Genomic DNA, 22,765 nt, shown 5'->3' on the forward strand with positions numbered 1-22,765 from the left:
AGTCAGGTTATAACCTAAGTGTGAAGTAGTCATTTCACCAAAGCTACTACAATATTTAAATCATAATACAGTGCTTATGCTTATAAAATGCTTCCAAATGTTCTTTTGTTACATATAGTTAATACAGATGACTTTAACTCTAGGTTTTCTTCTACTCCTATGTTAGATAAGCTGTATTGCCATTTCAGTGACTTTGCATTCTGAGTTTTGTATTGTTAAAATGTTTCTCAAGTCTAAACTTTCTAATATGTTACATTTTAGGTCAGAAGACATGTCTTCATCTGCATGGCATCTTTCCTTACCTCTATGTGCCATACGATGGTTATGGACAGCAGCCAGAAAGCTATCTTTCTCAGATGGCATTCAGTATCGACAGAGCACTTAATGTGGCTTTAGGCAATCCATCTTCCACTGCTCAGCATGTGTTCAAAGTGTCATTAGTATCAGGAATGTAAGTATATGATAATCCTTTTAAAATTTCTATTATCTTTATTTCTTTTGCTATTCTAGTTAAAGGAAAACATTCAGTTAAAATATATTATTTGTATTCCTTTTACTTTCCCTGTAAAGGGAAATTTCTTAAAGTAAATTTTTGTTGGAATAAATGATGATTAACAGTGTTTTTTTATGTTTTAAATATTTTCCATTTGTTTCCTAGGATTGTATAAATTCATGTGATTCATAGTTACCTATCGAGTAGTTTCTCTGTGCCATATTACTATTCCAGGCACTTGATGTGTTAGCTTTCTGTCCCTGTAACAAAATACCTGATATAATCAACTTATAAAGAGAAAAGGGTTATTTTGGCTCATAGTTTCAGAGTTTACAATCCTTGGTAGGTTTGCCCCATTGCTTTGGGCCTGTGGCCAGACAGTACATCACTGTGGGAAGATACAACAAAACTGTTCACCACATGGCCAAGGAGAAAAGGAAAGACTGTGGTTCCATGATCCCCTTTAAAGAAATCCCCTTAATGACCTAAAGAGATCCCATAAAGCCTGCCTCTTAAAGCTTCTACCACCTCCGAAAGGGCCACCTTGGTGAACTTGAGCATGTGGGCCTTTTGGGGGGCATTCAAGATCTAAACTGTAGGCTGGTCCTGTGACACACACCTATTATCCCAGTGACCCTGAAGGCTGAGGCAGGAGGATCGCAAGTTCAAAACCAGCCTCAGTGACTTAGCATGACCTGTTTCAAAAACTAAAAAGGACTGGGGTTGTATCTCAGTGGTAGATCACCTCTAGGTTCATTCCTCAGTACAAAAAAAAAAAAAAAAAAAAAAGGAAAAAAAATCAAAACTATAGAGCTTGGAATATATTGTTGTCAAAACAAAAATCTCTGCTCCTATGTTGGTTACACTCTAGCAGTGGAAAACATAATAATGTATACATATAACATGAAGTAAAACCATTTGTTTGTTGTATAATTACTACTATAGAAGAAGAGAAGATGGAGAGCAGGGTAAGAAGGATCAGTTGTAAAGGACTAGGAAGTAGACTGGTGGCAAATTTATATAGGGTAATTAGGAAAGGTCTCATTGACAAGGTCAATGATATTTAAACAAACATGTGAAGAGCATAAGGAAGTAGAAACAGCATGGAAGCCAGGAGTGAGGAGTTGGATAAAAGGAGGTTGAGAAAGATATGAGAGGATGGAGATCAGATAGGCTAGTGGTACTCAAAGTATGGTATCCATACTTTGGCTTCCAGTACAGCTGTGAGAACATAGCTCTCATATTTCCAAATACAGGGAATGCAATTGAAAAATGGCCTTTCTACTATGTGGTTAAATCCTATGAATCACTCCATGTAACCTGAATCTGCTTTCCATAGGCAGGTTTTAACTAGTGACTGAACATGGTAAGGACACTAAGGCAGTCTGTTCCTGAGAAGCTTGAGACTCCCCTACAGCCATGTTATATACTTCAATTAGAGTCATATCACAGATCTTTTCTCCATCCTTCTCTTCTTCACACGGGACCTGATTAGTGTCTAGGTCTGGTGATGGTTCCAACTCTTCTGCCTCTTTCCCTCATTTTCTCTCACAGGTGCCTTCCCTAATAAATATCTTGGACATTTGTTGTTTGTTTCTCAGAAGACTTGGAGTAACAGGCTTAGAAATTTGAAAGAAATACATTGTTGGACCCCACTCCAGAGCTACTGAATCAGAAACTGATGATGGCCCCCAGGAATCTGTGTTTTAATAAACCTTTCTGATAATTCTCATGCATACTAAAGTTTCTGAATCACTGCAGGAGATTCTTCCAAGAACTTTGAATTTAACTGTGAGCTATTGCATGATTTTGAGCAACCCAAGTCTGACTAAAGTTGGAGGGATTATTTTAGCAACTGTGTAGCAGGACACAGATTGTTGGAGGACATAGGTAGAAGGGAGAGTAGTAGGATTCTGTTTCATCAATCTGGGTAAAAAAAATATGGTGGCTTGAGTTAGTGTAGTAGCATGAGTAGTGTGAAGTGGTCAGTTTCTGAATCTGTACTGAGGGTCGAGATTTTCTGTCTCATTGGATGAAGGTTGTGAGAGCGCAGTCAAGAATGTCTATAAAATTCTGAGCCTGAGTCTTTACAGTATCTGATAACCAATATTCTGTTTTCTACTTTGAGATAAAAATCTATAAGTAAGAACATGCCATATTTGCCTTTCTGCATTTGACTTATTTTACTTAGCACAGTATCCTCCATGTTGTTCCACCCATGTTGCTGCAAATGACAGAGTTCTATTCATTTTTATGGCTGAATAATATTCCATTGTGTATATGTACTTCATTGGCTTTACTTATTCATCTATCCGTGGATACCTCTCTTGATCATCCCATATCTTAGCTTTTGTGAACAGTGCTGCAGTAAACATGAAAGTGCAGATGTCTCTTTGGTACAAGCTGATTTCAACTCCTTTGGATGTATACCTAGTAGTGGGATAGCCAAATTACTTGGTAGTAGTATTTTCAGAAACCACCATACTATTTTCCATAATGGCTATATTAATTTGCATTACAGCAACAGTGTATTGGATTTCCCCTTTATCGGTATGCTTGCCAGCATTTGTTACTTTTTGTCTTCTTGATAACAGCAAGGAGTAACATAACATCTCATTTTGGTTTTGATTTGCATTTCCATAAAGATTAATAATATAGAGCATTTTGCCATATATTTGTCATTTGTATATCCTCTTTTGAGAAACATCTATTCAGGACATTTGCTTATTTTTAAATTAGAGTTTTGGGTTTTTTTTTTTTTACTGTTGAATTCCTCATGTTCTAGATATGAATTCTTTGTTTACATGAATAGTTTGCAGACAATTTCTCTCGTATAGGTTGTCTCTTCACTCTATTGATTGTTTTGTTTGCTATACAAAAACTTTTAGTGTTTCCCCTTATTTCTTCCTAGTTTCATGTTTCACATGTAAGGTTTTGATAGATTTTCAGCTGATTTTTTTAATATAAGAGATAGGGATCTAGTTTCTTCCCTCTACATATGGATATCTCATTTTCCTACTACCACTTATCGAAGAGACTTTCCTTTCTCCAATGTATGTTCTTGCTGCCTTTGTCAAAAATCAGTTGGCCATATATACATAGCTTAATTTCTGGGTTCCTTATTCAATCAGTGTGTTAATTGATTTTTATACTAGTTTCATGATGTTTTAGTTACTGTTGCTTTTTTATATGTTTTGAAGTCGGGTATTATGATGCCTCTAGCTTTGTTCTTTTGCTCAGGATTGCTTTGGCTGTGTGTGACCTTTTGTGGTTCCCTGTAATTTTAGAAGTGTTTTTGTTGTTGTTGTTTTGTTTTTGTATTAGGGATTGAACCCAGGGGCGCTTAACCACTGAGCCATAAACCCAATTCTTTTTTATATTTTAATTTAGAGACAGGGTTTCACTGAATTGCTTAGGGCCTCGCTAAGTTGCTGAGGCTGGCTTTGAACTTTGAATCCTCCTGCCTCAGCCTCCCAAATTGCTGAGATTACAGGTATGTGCTTCCAAGCCCGGTTGTCTTATTTCTATGAGGGATGTCTTTGGAATTTTTATAACAATTACATTGAATCTATATGTCACTTTGGGTAGTAGAGAGAGTTTAACAATGTTAGTTTTTCCCAATTCATGGACATGGGGTGTCTTTCCATGTTTATGTGTATGCATGTGTCCTCCTTTATTTCTTTCTCTAGTGTTCTGTAATTTTCATTATAGAGAGCATTAATTTCCTTCGTTGAATTTATTCTTAGGGGGTTTGGTTTTGGTTTTGGTTTTTGGTAGCTAGGAAAAATAGGATTGCCTTCTTGATTTTATTCTCCGCATTTTCGTTATTGGCATAATCAGCAACCTTACTAAATTCATATATCATTTTTTTTAAGTTTGTTTGTTTGTTTTTTGGGTTTTTTTGCAGAGTTTTTAGTTTTAGTTTTTGTTTGTTTGTTGTTGTTTTGTGGTATTGGGAATTGAACCCAGAGCTTCATGCTTTCCAGGCAAGCACCCTTCCATTGGGCCACATCCCCAGCCTAGGTTTCTTTGTGTACAAAATCATGCCACCTGCTTACAGGAATAATTTGATCTCCTTCTATATAATTGGTTTGCTTTTTATTTATTTCTCTTGTCTTATTGCTCTGGCTAACACTTGGCAATGATATATTACATTAAGAGTGGTGAAAGTAGACATTTTGTCTTGTTCGAAAAACCAATTTCCACTTTTCCAATTGGTGTGATATAGGCTGTCGAGTTGTCATATATGGCCCATATATGAGGTATATTTCCTCTACATCTAATTTTTATCAAATGTTTTTCTCCATCTATTACAATAATCATAAGATTTTCATCCTTCATTCTTTTATATTTATCTTTGTATATGTTGAAACCACCCTTGCAACTCAGGAATAAGTCCCATTTGATTATGGTATACAATATTTTTGGCATGTCATTTTTGGTTTTTTTTTAGAGAGAGAGAGAAGAGAGAATTTTTTAAATATTTATTTTTTAGTTTTCGGCGGACACAACATCTTTGTTTATATGTGGTGCTGAGGATCGAATCCGGGCCGCACGCATGCCAGGCGAGCACGCTACCGCTTGAGCCACATCCCCAGCCCATGCCATTGGTTTTGATTTGCTGGTATTTTGTTGAGAATTTTTGCATCTGTATTCATTAGAGATATTTGTCTATAATTTGTTGTTGTTGTGTCCTTGTCTAGCTTTGGTATCAAGATATTGCTGGTCTCCTAGGATAAATTGTAAGGGTTGCTTCCATTTCCATACTTTGGAGTAGTTTAAGAGAATTGGCATTAATTCTTTAAAAGTTTGATAACAAATTCATCAGTGAAGCCATTCTATCTACTCCTGGATTTTTCTGTGTTGGAAAACTTTTTATTACTTATTCAGTCTTACTACTTGTTACTTATCTGTTCAGATTTGTTATGTCCTCATGGTTCAGTTTTGGCAGGCCATATGTCTCCAGTAATTTATCCATTTCTTTTTAATTTTTTCCAATTTCTTGGAATATGATTGTTCATAATAGTCCTCAGTGATTCTGTGTATTTTTGTGTTGTCAGTTGTAATGTCTTCTTTCATGTCTGATTTTGTTTATTTGAATCTTTTTGTTATTTTGTTGTTTTTCTAACAAACCATCTCTTCGTTTCATTGATATTTTGTATTTTTTCTATTCTGGTCTTTGTTACTATTGTTTTTGTTTTGTTTTGAAGAGAGATATGGTTGATATGTACATTGATAAAATTTAGGTGTTGAAATCTCCAACTATTGCTGGACTTGGTGTCACACGCCTATAATCCCAGCAGCTCCAGAGGCTAAGACAGGAGGATCTTGAGTTCAAAGCCAGTCTCAGCAATGGCAAGGTGCTGAGCAATTCAGTGAGACTCTGTCTCTAAATAAAATACAAATAGGCTGGGGATGTCATTCGGTGACTGAGTGCCCCTGAGTTCAATCCCTGGTACCCCTCTTCCAAAAAAAGAAAAAGAAAAAATCTCCAACTATTAGTCTATCTCTCCTTATAGATTGCTTTTATTTGCTTTGTATAATTGGGTGTTCCAATGTTGGGTATATATGTATTTTATTTCCTCTTGCCAGATGAATTCCTTTATCATTATATGGTAACCTTTCTTGTCTCTTTTTCCATTATTTTTAACTTAATCTATTTTATTAGATTCATCTGCTTTGCATTTGTATTACATCTTTTTCCATCTTTTAATTTTCAATCTGTATCTTCACTGGCGAAGAGAGTTTCTTCCATTTAAACCCATTCTGCCAGTCCAATATCTTTTAGTTAGGGAAATTGATGTACTTAAATTCAAGGTTATTATTGATAAATGCATACTCTTGTCATTCTGTTGATACCCCCTCTCCCTAGTTTTGTATATTGTTTGTTCTTTCTTTCTCTCTTTATTATCTTTGTTATTTAACCATTTCCATATTGATTGTGTTTGATTCTCTTCTTTTTTTGTGTGCCTTCTCTACTATTGAATTTTGTACTTTTGTGTATTTCATGAGAGTAATAATCATCTTTTCACTTCTAGTGTAGAAATTGCTTAAACATTTGTTGTAGTGCCTGGTAATAATAAATTCCCTCAGTTTTTGCTTGTCTTGAAAAGTATTTATCCTTTATTTTTGTAAATAGCTTTACTGGGTGTAGTATTTTTGGGTTGGCAATTTTTTCTTTCAGGACTTTGAACATATGACCCATTTTCTCCTTTCTTGTAAGGTTTCTGCTAAGAAGTCTGCTTTTATCCTAATGAGTTCTTTTTTAGGTGACTTGACACTTCTCTTACAGTTTTTAGAATTTTCTCCTTTTTTTTTTTTTTTTTTTTTTTTTTTTTTTTTTGAGTTTGACAGTTTGGCTGTAATAAGTTTTGGAGAGACAGTCCTTTTTAATCAAATCCTTTGAGCTTCCTGGACCTGGATATTCATATCTTTTCTAAAAATTGGAAAGTTTAAAGCAATTATTTTGTTGACTAGGTTTTGTGTGTCTTTTTCCTTCTCAGGTTCTCAGAAGGTGGAAGTTTGCTTGTTTAATAGTGTCCCATATGTCTTGAAAGCTTTCCTCATTCATTTAAAAAAAAAAAATCTGATGGGGTTATTTTAAAAGTACTATCTACAAGATTAGAAAATTTTTATTCTATATGTTCAATTCTATTATTTTTTATTTCATTCATTGAGATTTTTTTGAACTCCAAGATTTCTTTCTTTTCTTTCTTTGTTTGTTTCTTTTTTACTTACAAAGAAAAAGAGGTTTATTTTGTCTCATAGTTCTGGTAGTACAAGGTCAAGAGATCTCATTTGGTGATAGCCTTCTTGCTGACAGAATCCAGAGGTGACAGGGTACATACTACATTGAGAAAGTCAAGAAGCTCAAGAGATCTAGCCAAACTTTTTGTCATAGTAGTCCCACTCTCAAGTTGACCCACTAACCTATTAATATATTAATTGCCCATTAGGGGCAGAACCTTAGTCATCTCTTCATAATAAGAATTAAATTTCAGCATGATTTTCAGAGGGGACACCAAGATAGTTCTTTTTCATAGTCTCTTTTTGCTGAATTTCTCCTTTATATCACAAATTGTCTTTCTAATTTCAGGGAATTCCCTGTATTCTCTTCCATTTTATTTTCTTAAAACTCATTCTTTTGGATTTTTTTGTAGAGCAATTCATTTATTTCCTTTTCTTTGGAGTTTATTGCTAGAGAGTTATTGTATTTCTTTGAAAGCATTATGTTACCTTGTTTTTTCATCCTTCTCTATGTTAATATTCGTGTATCTGGTGGGTCAGTTTCGTACCAATTTATAGTAAAACTTTTGGCTAGTCATGTGTCTTAAGAGTTTGGGTTGGATATGTTGTGTTAGCTTTGGTTACACGTGGTCATGTTAATAACTGTAGCTTCTTCAGCCCTAATCAGTGCTGGCAATGTCTGCAAATGTCTCAGTAGCCTAGGCTACAGGGGTTGTGGGATTGCACGGCCAGGTGGGAAGCACCTCCCTTAGGCGGGGCCAGCAAATATACCAGCACTCATCACTTTCTGTGTGTCATGTTAGGGTGGAGCTACCTTGGTCATCCCAGCTGTATATGGCACCCCAGGTAGTAGAGTGGGGTGCCTGTCAGGATCTAAGGGCTACACAGGACCCTGGCTTTACTAATGGGCCTAGATGGTTTTCCTGTAAGTAGAACTCTACTGATGTTTTTTGTATAGCCACTGCAGGATGACTTACCCAGGAAGGTCTACCTAGATGTGTCCTTGAGTTAGAATGGGTGATTGAGGCTGAGCATCTGCTTCTCAGGACCTCAGTGGGCTGAGCTAGTAAGAATAGGTTGCTTCTCTATTTCTGTGAATCACAGAAGTATCACTGAGGCTGCCTGGTTGCTTCTTGGGGGTCTCAGCAGGTGAACCAAAGGAAAGGCTGCTTCCAGCTATTATAGGTAGATGGTTAAGAGTAACTTTTTAATACAGTCATAATGATTGAGATTAAGACAAAAATGGTTTACTTTTTTTTGTCTCTAGTTTTCTCAAAGTTGTATTTTAAAAGCCTCAATATTTTATGTTATAGGTTTAACTGAAAGGTCTTAGATTTTTTTTAGTTGTTTGTTTTTTGAATAATATTGAAATAAGACCAAATTAAACTGAATCTAATTAGGGCAATAAGTTGCATTACTTCTTTTATGAATGATGAAAGTAATTTAACATATCTCTTTCTTATATTTCAGGCCTTTTTATGGTTATCATGAGAAGGAAAGACACTTTATGAAGATCTATCTTTACAATCCTGCAATGGTGAAAAGGTACAAAGATAAATGAAACCAAAACATAAAATAACTAAGATTTATTATTTTTATCATTGAAAATAAAGACTAGAAGAAAGGCCTATATAGTTTGTAACATGATAGAAAAAGAGACCCTAAAATGTACATATATGTGTAAACATAGAGACCCATGGCTACGACTATAGGATGGGTATTTTAAAGGTTTAGGGACCCTGGTTTATGACCCCCATCTGGTTTATTCCTGTCTTAGATGTAGAAAGTTTGAAAAGTAGGTAAGGAGAAATGAGAGCTGCCTTATATTATGATATTAGTGACCTGCTGGCAAGATCAGATATTTAATACTAAAGACAAGCTTCGTCTTAAATTTCAAAGCAAGGAGAAATTTGTGAAAGAGAGACCAATGTACAAAGACTTCCTGTTGAGTCCTTACTAGCTGTTAGTAAAATTTTATATACTGAACTTTTTTTGTTAGTTTTGGTTGTTTTTGTTCTCCTCCTCTTCCTTTTCCCCTCCCCCTTAATTAATCTCTGCCGCTAGTTTATTCTCTCACTTATCCTGGAGCCCAAATTATTGAGAGCAGGAAAGGTACATATATAAATTTTATTATCCTTTCAGATTCATGACAAGAGTTTTCATTGTATATGATAATAAGCTAAGGTAAAAATAGATTTGGAGAAATGCTAAGTATTGTTTTTTCCCAGGAGATTCTCTCTGCCAGTAGGCATTGGGTTCCAAAAGTTAATCTTTTGGTAAGACACAAATTGAATGTTTTACTAAAATGAATTAAGGTACTATGATAGGCATAACTACCAAAGATGTGAGGTTTATTCTGAATTAAATCAGTTGACTACTAATCCCAATTGATCTTTTTTTCTCTACATAACCAGCAAAAACTAGTTTTTTTTTACAGACTGCAAAATAGCTTCTGTTTATGTAAGGTACCAAAATAATTTTTCAGAATAGTCACATAAACACAGTTAAAAAAAATTGGGGTGTGGGTGCCAGTTCCCCTTTACGTACTTTCTTATAATCAGAAGTACAAAAGAACAATCACCATGGATTCTTACCATCTCCCACAAATTCAGTAGTAAGAAAATAAACTTTACTCATTTTTCCTTTTCTCATTCATAAGTTGCTCTCCAGTGGGAATCTCGACTAATCAAGTTTTATAAATCTTTTATAAATCATCTACAAAGTATAATTTTACTTAAAGTATAAATATATTTTTCTTCCTTGTACCTGTAGCAATTAAATACTTACTAAATTATTACATTATGTAGTCAGCTTATCACAATACCTATCTGAAACCTCTGATTTATTAATGGATTTGTTTATTCATTTTTAAAAAAACAAAATTTGTAAGGTATCTACATTATTTGATGCACTGTGGAAGCTTCTGGGTAAACATTACAAAGTTTGAATGGTTCATGCCTTTAGGGAATTTACAGCAAAACGAGGGAACAGTAAATTAGTAACCCAATCATATAACCAAAAATCATGATAAATACTCTGAAGGAAAGGATAGGGTGTTAACAACAGAAAATATTTTTTCCTTTTTTGTTATTTTTAATTTTAACATTGTACGTTAGTCATTTGCATTATAACATTTAACTAATACATAGTGCAGCGGTAAAGAGTTCCGAATGTGAAACTAGATTGCCTTTTTCAACACCTGGATCTGCTGCTTGCTAGCTTGGTGACTTTAGGCAAGATATTTAATTTCTTTATGCCTTAGCTTCCTCATCTTTAATAGGGTTGATATTAGTGTGCTTTATTCTAATGACTAAGTCCAGTTTTTATCTCCCATTTGTTCTTTATTCCAATATAGCTCTTACTTACCCAAATACTGAATTTGCTTTCTCAAATTCCAAAATCCAATTTTTTGTTTTTACCTTTTGACCTTGTGGTAATAATAATGAGATCTTCAAACAATCCCAAATGTTGGCTTCTGAAATATGAACTTTATTTCCTCATACATGTCTGATCATTCATATATCTGCCATTTCATTGGTTCCTTTTGAAATATTTGTTGTTGTTCCTTAGGGTTCTGCCTTAGGTTCATTGTTTCTCTCTATACTTTCTTCTCTTTGCAGCCTTATCTACTTCTATACTTTTATTTTTATTTTCTTAATTTTTATGCATTTGACTTCCAAGTGTGTATTAACAGCCCAAATTTTTCTCAAGCACCCCTGATCAATGTATCAAACCATCTGCTGGATAAATGAAATAGCACTATGGATAAGAGTGAGGGCTCACAAGTCAGAGAAATTTTGATGTGAACTTCAGTTCTATTTTTTATTTGTATGATTTTTGACAACCTTTCCCATTTCTTATAAAATGGGGGTGATAGTACCATAGGCTTGTAGTAAGGATTGAGATTAAATATTTAAACCACTTAGCACAGTATCTAGTATATAGTGCTCAAAAATATGTTAGCTACTTCTATAGTATTAATAAAATTATTCTTATCCTAATCTTCATTGTCATTAATCTCCAAAGTTACATAGAAATCTGCCTGAATTGTCGTTGTATCTAAACCCCTTTATGTCTAAAGCTAAGTTTTATTTTATTTACATGAAAAACTATTTCCTCTCTTCAGAGAGAGATAAACCTCTAGTTAATCATTTAATCTCCTGCCTAGACATCCTTCTAATATACTTCCGCTGAGTAGTACTTATTATGCTATTATTAATTGTCTGTTTGTATTCCCCATCATCAAGGAAAAAAACCTACGAAAGAAAAATATTAAAATGGTAGTACTTCTGATTGATGAGATTAAAAGTGAAATTTCTTTTTAGAATTTTCATGTAGTCTTTGCAAAATATATTTTAAAAATCTTTGTTGACATTTTGATTGTTTCAATAGTTTTAAATTGGTTAAAGTAAAAATATTCTACATTCATGATTTCGTTTTGTTCAGAACATGCACATTTACTTTAAAACTTGACTTAAGCTTTTAATTTTTAACAGAATACAAATTTCCAATAAAATTGAAATGAAAATTTCGTGTAGTGAAAGATCGTTTTGTTCTCTATACAAAGAACATGCCTTTCCATGACCCAGTAAGTCTTATGTATGGACAATACTACGTGTTATTTATGTCTTTATCAGTTGATAGACATTTTGGGTTGTTTCCACTTTTTGACTACTATGAACAGTGCCTTTATGAACATTCATATACAAGTTTCTATGTAGCCCAGACTTCCATGTATGTATAATTGTTTTGCTTAACATTTTAGAGAACATAATTTTATAACTCTTTTTTTCTAATTTAGGATATGTGAACTTTTGCAAAGTGGAGCCATAATGAATAAATTTTACCAGCCACATGAAGCACATATTCCCTACCTCCTACAGCTCTTCATTGACTACAATCTCTATGGAATGAATTTAATAAATCTGGCTGCTGTCAAGTTCCGAAAAGCAAGAAGGAAAAGTAAGGTTAATTTTCAAGTTCAAATTAGAGACTTTGAAACTAATGTTACATAAGTAACAATTTATAAAATAACATTTTTAGAAAATAAATGCTAAATGGAAAAAGAATTTTAAAATATACAAAATGAGATTTGAAATTATCAGGGAAAGCATCTAAAAAGAAAATTTAATTCTGAAAGATTTATATAGATAAAATTCACATGATAATTTGAGGTTTTCAGTATATTCAGATTTGCCCAACTATCACCAGAAATTTAGAACATTTTGATTATCTATGGAAGAAATATGTACCATTTAACAAGCTTCTCATGCCTACTACCACTAAGGAACAACTAATCTATTTTCTATCTCTACCCATCCTGTGCATCTTATATAAGTGGACTCATGTAATATTTCTGTTTAGCATAATATTCTGAAGGTTCATCTGTTTTGTAGTGTGTATTAATACTTCATTCCTTTTTATGGCCCAATAATCTGTATGTGGATATACTATATTTTGTTTATCTCTTCATCAGTTGATGAACTTCTTAGATTGTTTCTACCTTTTGATTACTATGAAAAAATGCCTTTATGAACATTCATTTACAAGTGTTTGTATAGTCATGTATTTTTATTTCTCTTGGCCATTCCTAGGAGCAGAATTTCTGGGTCAAATAGTCTAATATCCTTTCATTCTCATCAAATTCTTTCCCTTCTACTTCTTGTCAAACAAAACTAACATTTTTCTTCCAGCCCTAACATTCTAACTGCCTTTTTTTTTCTCTTTCTGCCAAACTTAATAAATCAGGGATTAGCATTTTTGTTTCTTAGTTTACCACCTAGTCTCTTTTGGTTTAATTTCCCTTTTTATCACACCAAAAGTGTGCTTTGAAACGTAGCAAGGGAGGATTTTTGGTTTCCTTGAATAGTGAGACTAGTTTATAGGGGACCAATCCTCCTGCTAAAATAACATTTAAAGGCTGCAAAAAATTGAAAGAATAAAAATTTTAATGTATCAAAGAGTTTGTAAACATGAAGATTTGCAGGCCAAAGGAATAGACAAAGAGGAATGAATGGAAGGGAATGGGACAGGAATAGGAAAGACAGAGGAATGAATCTGACATAATTTTCCTATGTACACATATACTACACTATAGTGAATCTCCATATCATGTATAACCACAAGACTGGGGATTCTAATTAGAATAAGATATGCTTCATGTTTGTTTAAATAAATATGTTATGTGCAACTAGAAAGAACAAAAGAAAGAACAAAAGAAAAATAGTGCTGAGAGCAACTGTTGCCCTGAGGATATTTATAAATCCTTGAAAATTTATAAACTTCTCTGCAGTAACCCTATCAGATGTGAGAGACAGAAATCAAAACTCAGGGCTACCTGTCAGGTTGAACTCTCCACAGAATAAGATAGGACTTCTAATAGATATGCCCTTAAGTCAAGCAGACTGGGAAGTGAAACACCTTTGAGATATTTCATCTCTCCAGTTTCAAATTCCCAAAACAAAAAAAGAGATTTCCAAATCTAAAACTTGATCTGAGGTGGTGCTGGTGTGGGAGAATTCTCAGGTCTAGCTAAAAAAGCAAATGCAGATCTTCTTAGAGGAAATTCTTTTAACTATAGATCTCAAATTTTAAAATTTCAAGTATAATATGTTCAGCACAAAGTTTAGAATATACTAGTCATATCAGAAAACTAGTCTTCATGGGTAAAACCTAGCAAATATACAAACATATATACTCTAGACTTAGAGAATTCAGATATTGGAATTATTAGATATAGATTGAAAAGCTAAGATTTAGAATCCTTATCAAGTAAGGATGTTATTTGTAAAGTTCTAAAATATATATATAAAAATCGTATTTGTTTTACCTCTCCAACGTGCTAGTAATATCTTGAGGTGGAACAACTTTGATACAATAAAACCTTTTTTAAAAGGGAAACATTTTGTGGCTGACAACATATTAAATATTACAAATATTGCATTTTATAAATATATAAATGTTGAATCATTGAAGCCCACAAGTTAGGGGCCCTTTAAAGTATAATAGGAGGTACCCTTTAAAGTATAAACAAAAATAACTAATTCTACTATTTCAATAGAAGAACCTCAAATTTGGATGACAGATTATTAAATGCAGTTTTTCTCATCTTATTATCTGAGAATAGTATAAAATCTTCCGAATCAACCTGATTATGTATTAAATAGCTCTCCTATGGTTATCAAGAAAGAAATCCTCTAAAGTAGATGAGGTTGACTTCGCTGCCTAGTTGCTCCTTTCTTCTATGTAGAGAAAGAAGCCTAAAGGAATGAAGAGCGATATAGGAAGATCATTGCCTTTCTTTCCTACAGGGATTGTAGTCCCTCAATCTCCCAAAACTGCATCTTTGTAAAAGCTGTGTTATTTTATATCCAGGAGATACTCATTTTTTAAGGTATAGAGATGTTTTAAAAGTAAAAGTTGAAGTTGTCACATCACTCAATTTCAATACTTATTACAAAACTACAGAAGCTGTGGGAATCAAGGCAACATGGTATTGGCGAAAAGATACAAAAAACATACATATACCAATGGAGCAGATTAGATAGAGCCCAGAAATATGCCCAGATTTGAAACGGCTCATAATTGGCTCATATAGTTATCTTAACTTTGACAAAGGTACAATTGTAATTCAATGGAGAAAGAATAGTATTTTCAGTATATAATAGTGGATAATTGGATGTTTATGTGCCAGAAAATAAAACTCACACATATACTTTATACATTTTTAAAAAATTAACTTAAAATTATTTACAGACTGAAATGTACAAGTACCAGACTTTTAGAAGAAAAAAAAGGGGAAAATCTCTCCCACTTTTGAATTTGACCATGAGATTTTAGAAATAACAAACACCCAAAACAAAAATGATCCATGAAAGAAAAAAATCAGTAATTTGGATTTTATCAAAATTAAAAAGTCATTCTCTGTGAAAAAAAAATGTTAAAAGAATGAAAACAGAAGGTCATGGAGCAAAAGAAATATTTATAAATTGTATAGCTAACAATTATATCTAAAATGCATAAATGATTTCTAAAAATCAACAGTATAGAAGAAAATTAGTGAAATTCAAATAAAAACAACCAAATTTAAAATGTCCAAAAGGCCCAAATGAATACTTTCATTAAAGAAGATGATGTAAGGATGGCAAACATATAAACAGATGCTATTCAATATGGGGAAATGTAAATTCAAAGTACAAAGATCTGCCACAGTATACCTGTTTGAATGGCTACAATTCAAAATATATAAGGATAACAAATGGTGGCCAACATGTGAAACCATAGCAAATCTTGTGCATTGCTGATGAAAATGCAAAAATACCAGTCAGTTTGTAAAGATAGCTCAGTGATTTCTCATTACATTAAATATAGACATAGTATGACCCAACACTTGTACTTTTAGTTCCACCCAAATCTGAATACAAATGTTTATAGTAACTTTATTCATAATTGCTAAAAATGTAAAGCAACTAAGATGTCCAGTGAACAAGGAATTGGATAAACTGTGATACTATCTATTTTGTGAGAAAGAGGAACAAACTTTGGATTCACACAACATGGATGAAACTTTAAAGCATTTTACTAAGTAAAAGAAGCCAGACTCAAATGGTATAGTTTTATTCATATGACCTAGAAAAGGCAAAACTGTAGAAGCAAAAAATATTGGTTGCCAGGTATCAACAGAAAGGGGAGTATTGAAGTACAGGGACCTTTTAGGATGAAAGAATTATTCTGTATAGTACTGTGGTGGTAGATGTAGACTTGTTCCTCAAACCCATAGAACTGAACTGAACTTAAGGTTAAAATGTCACCAGTACATGTGGATATTGTGTATCCTCTAACACGATGCGATAGGAGGGGCACTTCATCAATGATATGCTTTCGAGAAACCCATAGCCCTTAGAATTTATTTAACCCATATGGGTTAAATAGAATTTTAACCCATAGAAATTATTCTAAAATAAAAAGATTATTGGGGTGGGGCCACAAGTTGGCTGTCAGTGCCAAGTATAGTTTCATCATGAAAAAAAATCAGACAGACTTAGACTGGAGGTCCTTCTATGGGTTTCTTTATTAATGCTCATGTCTATTAAGACATGAAACATAAGGAAAAACTAAGACCAGAAGGGTTTAGGAAGACATGGTGCAATTACATGTGACATGGTGCCCTAGACTGGATTCTGTTATAGAAAGAGTACATTAATGGAAAAACTAGAGAAATTCAAATAAAAAGTATAGTTTAATTAATAGCAATCTTCTGTGTAAGTTTCTGCATTGTACCATGGTAATAAAGGTGTTTAAAATAAAGGAAACTAGGTAATCTACATTCAGAATTCTGTACTCTTCTTGAGGCTTGCCTTTATATCCAAAATTATTCTAAAATAAAAAGATTATTGGGGTGGGGCCACAAGTTGGCTGTCAGTGCCAAGTATAGCTGATTTAAAGATTGAGGAATTGAAGTTTGTAGAGTATGTACAGTAAAAGTCGTCCCCCCACCCTCAATAAATAAAAAAGCAGGAGAGAAATTTGAATTAGCAAATTTAGGTAAACTGGTTTGTTTTTGGTTTGGTTTTGGTTTTGGTTTTGTTTGGTTTGGTTTTACAAAATGATAATATTGGAATGGTAATTAGAAGTGATTTTTTAAAAAAGCATGGAAAATGTTTACAAATTTAAAGGCAAAATTGTGTGAAATTAGAAGAAATTTTAAAACTAGGGAAAATTGCAAATTGAAAAAATAAAATTTACATCTTAATTCATCATATGAATATTATGGTTTTATTTGGTATAAGATAAAATGTTATACTACATCTGGGTATCATAGCATATGCCTGTAATCTCAGCCACTGGGAGACTGAGGCAGAAGGATCACAAGTTCAAGGCCAGCCTGGGCAACTTAGCAAGACCATGTCTCAAAATACAAAATAAAAATACTGGTGATATAACTTGATGGTAAAGCATGCCTTGGTTCAATCGCCAGTACTGCAAAAAAAATCAAATGGTTATATGACAGTCATGGAGAGAATAGGTAGATTAGGTAAATAATCTTTTGTATTTTACTTTGTCATGTTACAAACATTGCAATTAAGAGTAAAGCTCTTATGGCAAATAAATATGTATTGTATATTTAAATAATAGTATTTTTATCTTATAAGATTAATGAAATATCTCTTAATTACTTGTTAATGTAGCTTTACTTTTGAAACTGAAATACATTCAAAAGTGAAAAATATTTAGAAATTTGAATATTATATGCATTTTTATAATTTTGTACCAGTATTCAATTGTATAATCAATTGCTAAATGAAATGGAAATGGTACTAGTTATTATAGTTTGTTAAAGTGTATAAAATACTTAAATAGAATAAAGATTTTGAGTATCCCAGAGTCATTTTATATTATATATCTTTAACATCTATAGTTGAAAGAAATTATATGTATATATAATACTTATGAATGAATATATGTGGGGGGATGATTATATATATATGATTCTTTTGTTTATTTGTTTTGATCTTTTGGCAGTACTGAAGATTGAACCCAGGGCTCTCTCTACCACTAAGCTAACATTGCCAGTTCTTTTTATTTTTTATTTTGAGGCAGGACCTCCCTAATTTGCCCAGATTGGCCTCAAATTTGTAATCTTCTTACCTCAGCCTCCCGACTAGCTGGAATTATAGGTATGTGCCACTGTACCTTACTGAACATATTTAAATGAGGATGTTTTCATATTTCCTAGGGAAATATGCTGAAACAATACCCAGAGTGTAGGTAAAACAAGATTTGAGGTAGAGGGGATGCTGGGGATTGAATCCAGGGCTTCATGCATCAAGCACTCTTCACTAAGCTCATCCCCATCCCTGAAATTAGAATTTTTGTAATGTGATTGGTAACCCTGAATCAGTAAATTCGTATATATTTTTATTGATATAAATTTCTTAGAAAATAATAAATTTAAAAATGCGAAGTAATTTCTTACCAATGCCCTATCCAAAGCCTTTTATTTTTATTTTTTAAAAAAATATTTTTAAATTGTAAATAGATTACTTACTTGCTTATTTATTTATATGCGATGCTGAGGATCAAACCCAGGGCCTCACACATGCCAGGCAAGTGCTCTACCACTGAGCCACAACTCCAGCCCCGAAAGCCTTTTAAAACCAGAATTTGTATAAAATCAATTGCATGTTTTAGCATCTGTTTTGTTGAAAGATGATGGTGCTTTATCTCATTCTAATTATACTATTTTATGATTAAACTAACTAAATCAAAGTTTTAAATTTACCTAGAGAGAATTGTGAATTTACTCTTTCTTAATGTTAGGATTCATTTCGATACCACTCATTTGGCTTTCTTTTATTTGAAAATTTAAATTCCTGCAGGAGGTAACAAAGAAAGTTCAAAAATTTAGAGACTCCTTCCAAGGCATTATTACCTTGGGACTCAGTTTCTGAAATTCGGATCTGTAAGCAGACATGTGTAGTTTCCCCTTCAAATCCAGGTCAAATTTTATTCACATTTACCTAGGCTTCCTTCCACTCACTATTACCACCCATTATGTCAAGAACGCATTGTGTATTTTCTTTTTGTTTAGGGATTTGTTATCAAAGTATGTTTCGAAATTCATGTGAAATTTCTACTAGAATTTTTATTGAAGCCCAAAGTACCTTAGGAATTTAAAGTCCATAAAAACTCATAATTCTGTATTTTTCAAATGAGATACAATAGCACTTTTAAATGTATCATTCTTTTATTGTATTATGAGAATATTGTAGCCATTTCCCCCTCGTGTGTATATATTGCAAATATTTTTATTTCTGCTCTGAGTTTGGAGTTAATAATAAATATTTTTTTTCTTTTTCCTCTTAGGTTGAATTTTTAGGACATAATTTAGGAATTAGACTGTATATTATCATTTTACTTAAAGTATAATTATATGTAAATTATAGGGACTGATTTATTTATTTTAATCTTTTTTGGATACACACAACAGTGTATTCTATTTCAACATATTATACATACATGGAGTATAACTTATTCTAATTAGGATCCCATTCTTGTGGTTATACATGATGTGGAGTTTCACTGGTGGTGTATTCATGTATGAAAATAGGAAAGTTATGTCCGTTCATTCTTCTGTCTTTCCTGTTCTCACCCCTGCTCCCTTTGCTTCATTCTCCCTTGTCTAATCCACTGAATTTCTACCCTTCCCCTTCTGATGTATGTATGTTAGCATACAAATATCAGAGAGAACATTCTGCCTTAGGTTTTTCTAGGATTGGCTTATTTCACTTACTTAGCATGATAGTCTCCAGATTCATCCTTTTGCCAGCAAAAGTCATAAAAAATTTACCTTTCTACACCTAGGTGATACATCACATGCAACTGGATCATGCAAGGATCGGTTATCAGGAAATACCCTTCCTGGTACTTTATTTTGGTGGGAAGAAGGTGAAATACCAAGGTTAGTTAATGTGGTAAAGGAAATGAATGTTTTATGTGTATCCCAGTTGGGATGATAAATCAAAATCAGTGGTACCATATTTTGGTACTTTTTAATTGATGAGTTTAACAATAAAGCAAATCTCAATGTTACAAAGAATTGTAGATTAAAAATCAGATCATGAAATGTACCTAGTTATTACCTAATTAATAAATCTGGTAGATTGTAATATTTCTAGCATTCATCTTCATTATGCATTCTAAACTGAGATCTTATGGCTTATCATAAAGTAAAAAAAATAATGTTTATAATAAATAGCAACTTAAAACTGAAATAAGCAAATATTCTAATAAAAACCACACAAATTTCTAAATATTAAGTGTTTATGAAAATAAATGCATTGACATGCTGTGTTAATGAATAATATAATTGTGGTTTCTTTCAATTATCTTATTAATTTTTTTGAATGTTATACTCCAAATGTATAGAATTCCCTAGGTTAATATGGTTTCTTCTACAATCTGGGTAGCACAGAAAAGGCCAATTATCTTTCTATTACATTTCCTTCCATTTGACTTGTTAAGGAAATTGGGGAAAGGGAAGTCAGAAAATATAAGATAAACAACATCAATTTTGAAAGTGTGACTGTTTTATTCTTCCCAGGGCTTTTTTCATTTTGCTCCCAGCAGCTCAGCTGGCAAGGAGGTTCTGCCTGGAGGAACAGGCTCTGGGGACAGCAGCTTCCACCATAAGGCAGGCATATAATTGGCACCTGTTTAAATTAATCAGTAATAGCTTTGGTCTGTAATCAGTACCTAAATCAGTAGTTTTATCTACATAGAACTAAGGGGTTTCTCTTTTATACCACATGGCATTGCCCAAACTTTCTTTATCCTTTTATTGGTCAGCTGAGTAGTGGCAGGATAGTTATAGTTTTCCCCTTTTCACTTCACTTGTCACCTGATACTTTTTAAGAATGCAAGGAAGATGGGTTGGGGATGTGGCTCAAACGGTAGCGCACTCGCCTGGCATGCGTGCGGCCCGGGCTCAGCACCACATACAAACAAAGATGTTTGTGTCCACCGAAAACTAAAACATAAATATTAAAGAAATTCTCTCTCTCTTAAAAAAACAAAAAAGAATGCAAAGAAGAAATTATATCTTTAATGACTTTATTTTTTATTTCATGAAAAGAAAATGTGAATTTATTAACTAGTTGAATATAAACTATCAAAAATGTTTCTATAGAGGGCTGGGGATATAGCTCAGTTGGTAGAGTGCTTGCCTCCCAAAAAAAACAATTTCTATAGAGCTTAATTTGTATAGTTTCAAATCTTTAATGTATATTTGACAGAATTTCCATATCAGAATTACTTGGGGTTTCTTAGTATACCTAAAGTTAAAAATCTCATATATTGTTTTAAGACTGGAATAGTATAGAGAATGAATCTTTAAAGACTGAATTAATATGGACAATCAATGACTCTTAATTCTGGCATTAATAAGGATCAGGACTTTTAAAAAAAATTTAGTAGTCAACGGATTTTATTTATTTATATGCAGTGCTAAGAATCAAACCCTGTGTCTCACACATGCCAGGCAAGTGTTTGACCACTGAGCCCTGTCCCCAGCCCAGCATCAGGACCTTTTGATAAACACACTGATAACTTCTTAGTTTCTTCACATATGTAGTGGGATTTTTTTTATAATCTTTTTGAGATGATTGTATACACTAGATTCCCTAGTTTTCTAAGTTCTATATGTAGTAGGGTTTTTTTCTTTCTTTTCTTTTCATGATCAATTAAAATTTAAGTTTATTTGTAGTTTGAAGCCCTTTTATAACTAATGTCTTTCTGGTTAGGTCCCGAGACTGTAAATTTGGCGAAATTCTGTATTTTAATGAAAAACTTTTAACTTCAGAATGTTTTTTTAAAGTGCCCTGTTTTATTTACTTTTAAGAGTTGTACAGTGGCTGGGGATGTAGCTCAGTGGTAAAGCCCTTGCCTAGCATGTATGAGTCCCTGGACTTGACACCTAGCACCAGGAAAAAACAAAGAAAGAAAAAGAAGGTGTACGAACTAAATTATAAGGAAAGATATGAATAAGCAAATTAGTGAAGTTACACAAGTTATTCAGAGTTAGAATTTGTAATAAGTACAGAATAGTTACATATAAAATATTGCTTTCTGATTATCCCATATTTTTATATTTTTCTCATGCTGATATAAATGGAAATCTATAATTGGGTCAAATATACAGTATAAAAAGTTTTGTCATAAGTTAGTATTTTTCTAGTGTTCTAGAGTCATATCTAACCCCGTACTAGTACTTTCTTCTGGGTACTTTCCCCACCTCCCAGTATAAATGTTTTATTTCTCTTCACAAATCTTAAAAAGGCCATAACAGGGCTGGGGTTGTAGCTCGGCCATAGAGCACTTGCTTGGCACTGGGTTCAATCCTCATCACCACATAAAAATACATAAATAAAAGGGTATTATGTCCATCTACAACTAAAAAAAAATACTGGAAAAAACCACAAAGGTCATAACAAATAGCAACAAATTTGTAATGAGTTGGGGTGCTAAGTCAACAATTTTGCTAACCTTACTTTCAAAAAATTTTCAGTGTAAAATACCTAATATATGATCCTTCAGGGTCATTTGCCTAAGTGTTAAATCTACAAATGTCAAAAATCTAACTTCAATAATCTTAATACTGGCTACCCATCAAAATCATCTGGAAAGATTTTTTAAATTAATACATGTCTGAGCTCTGTCCTCAATAATTCTAAGTTAAGCTTTGAACAGAAATATGCAGAGAGGTACAGTTGTCTGACTGGCACCATATTATCTATCTTCAGTGATTAAAATAAATGGTCTACATGTATATGCTAAAGTTTTTTTATCATACTTTTTCTGCCTGTTGGAAACAAATTTTTAAATCAGAAGTCAGTTTTCTTTCTTTGGGATCATTTCCTGTCTGGAATGTCTAAAGTAGTTTTGTAATAAGTACAATAAATGGTTGTAAGTTTCTGTGACAAATTTACTGGTAGTACTAGGGATCGAACTGAGGCCTTCAAGCATGAC

The 22,765-nt window shown here is 33.0% G+C and overlaps 1 protein-coding gene across 2 annotated transcripts in view; it reads left to right on the forward strand.

Moving 5' to 3' along the window:
• Nucleotides 1-22,765, forward strand: part of Rev3l (REV3 like, DNA directed polymerase zeta catalytic subunit) — a 169,370-nt gene that overhangs the window by 51,683 nt on the left and 94,922 nt on the right. For both annotated transcript variants that reach the window (XM_026395080.2, XM_077802059.1), the window contains exons 2-5: nucleotides 262-451; nucleotides 8,711-8,785; nucleotides 12,042-12,202; nucleotides 19,604-19,700. In XM_026395080.2, the coding sequence (XP_026250865.2) occupies nucleotides 262-451; nucleotides 8,711-8,785; nucleotides 12,042-12,202; nucleotides 19,604-19,700 (523 nt within the window). The remainder of the gene's footprint in view (nucleotides 1-261; nucleotides 452-8,710; nucleotides 8,786-12,041; nucleotides 12,203-19,603; nucleotides 19,701-22,765) is intronic.

Source organism: Urocitellus parryii, chromosome 8, assembly GCF_045843805.1.
Source record: "Urocitellus parryii isolate mUroPar1 chromosome 8, mUroPar1.hap1, whole genome shotgun sequence".
NCBI classification, from domain to species: Eukaryota; Metazoa; Chordata; class Mammalia; order Rodentia; family Sciuridae; genus Urocitellus; species Urocitellus parryii.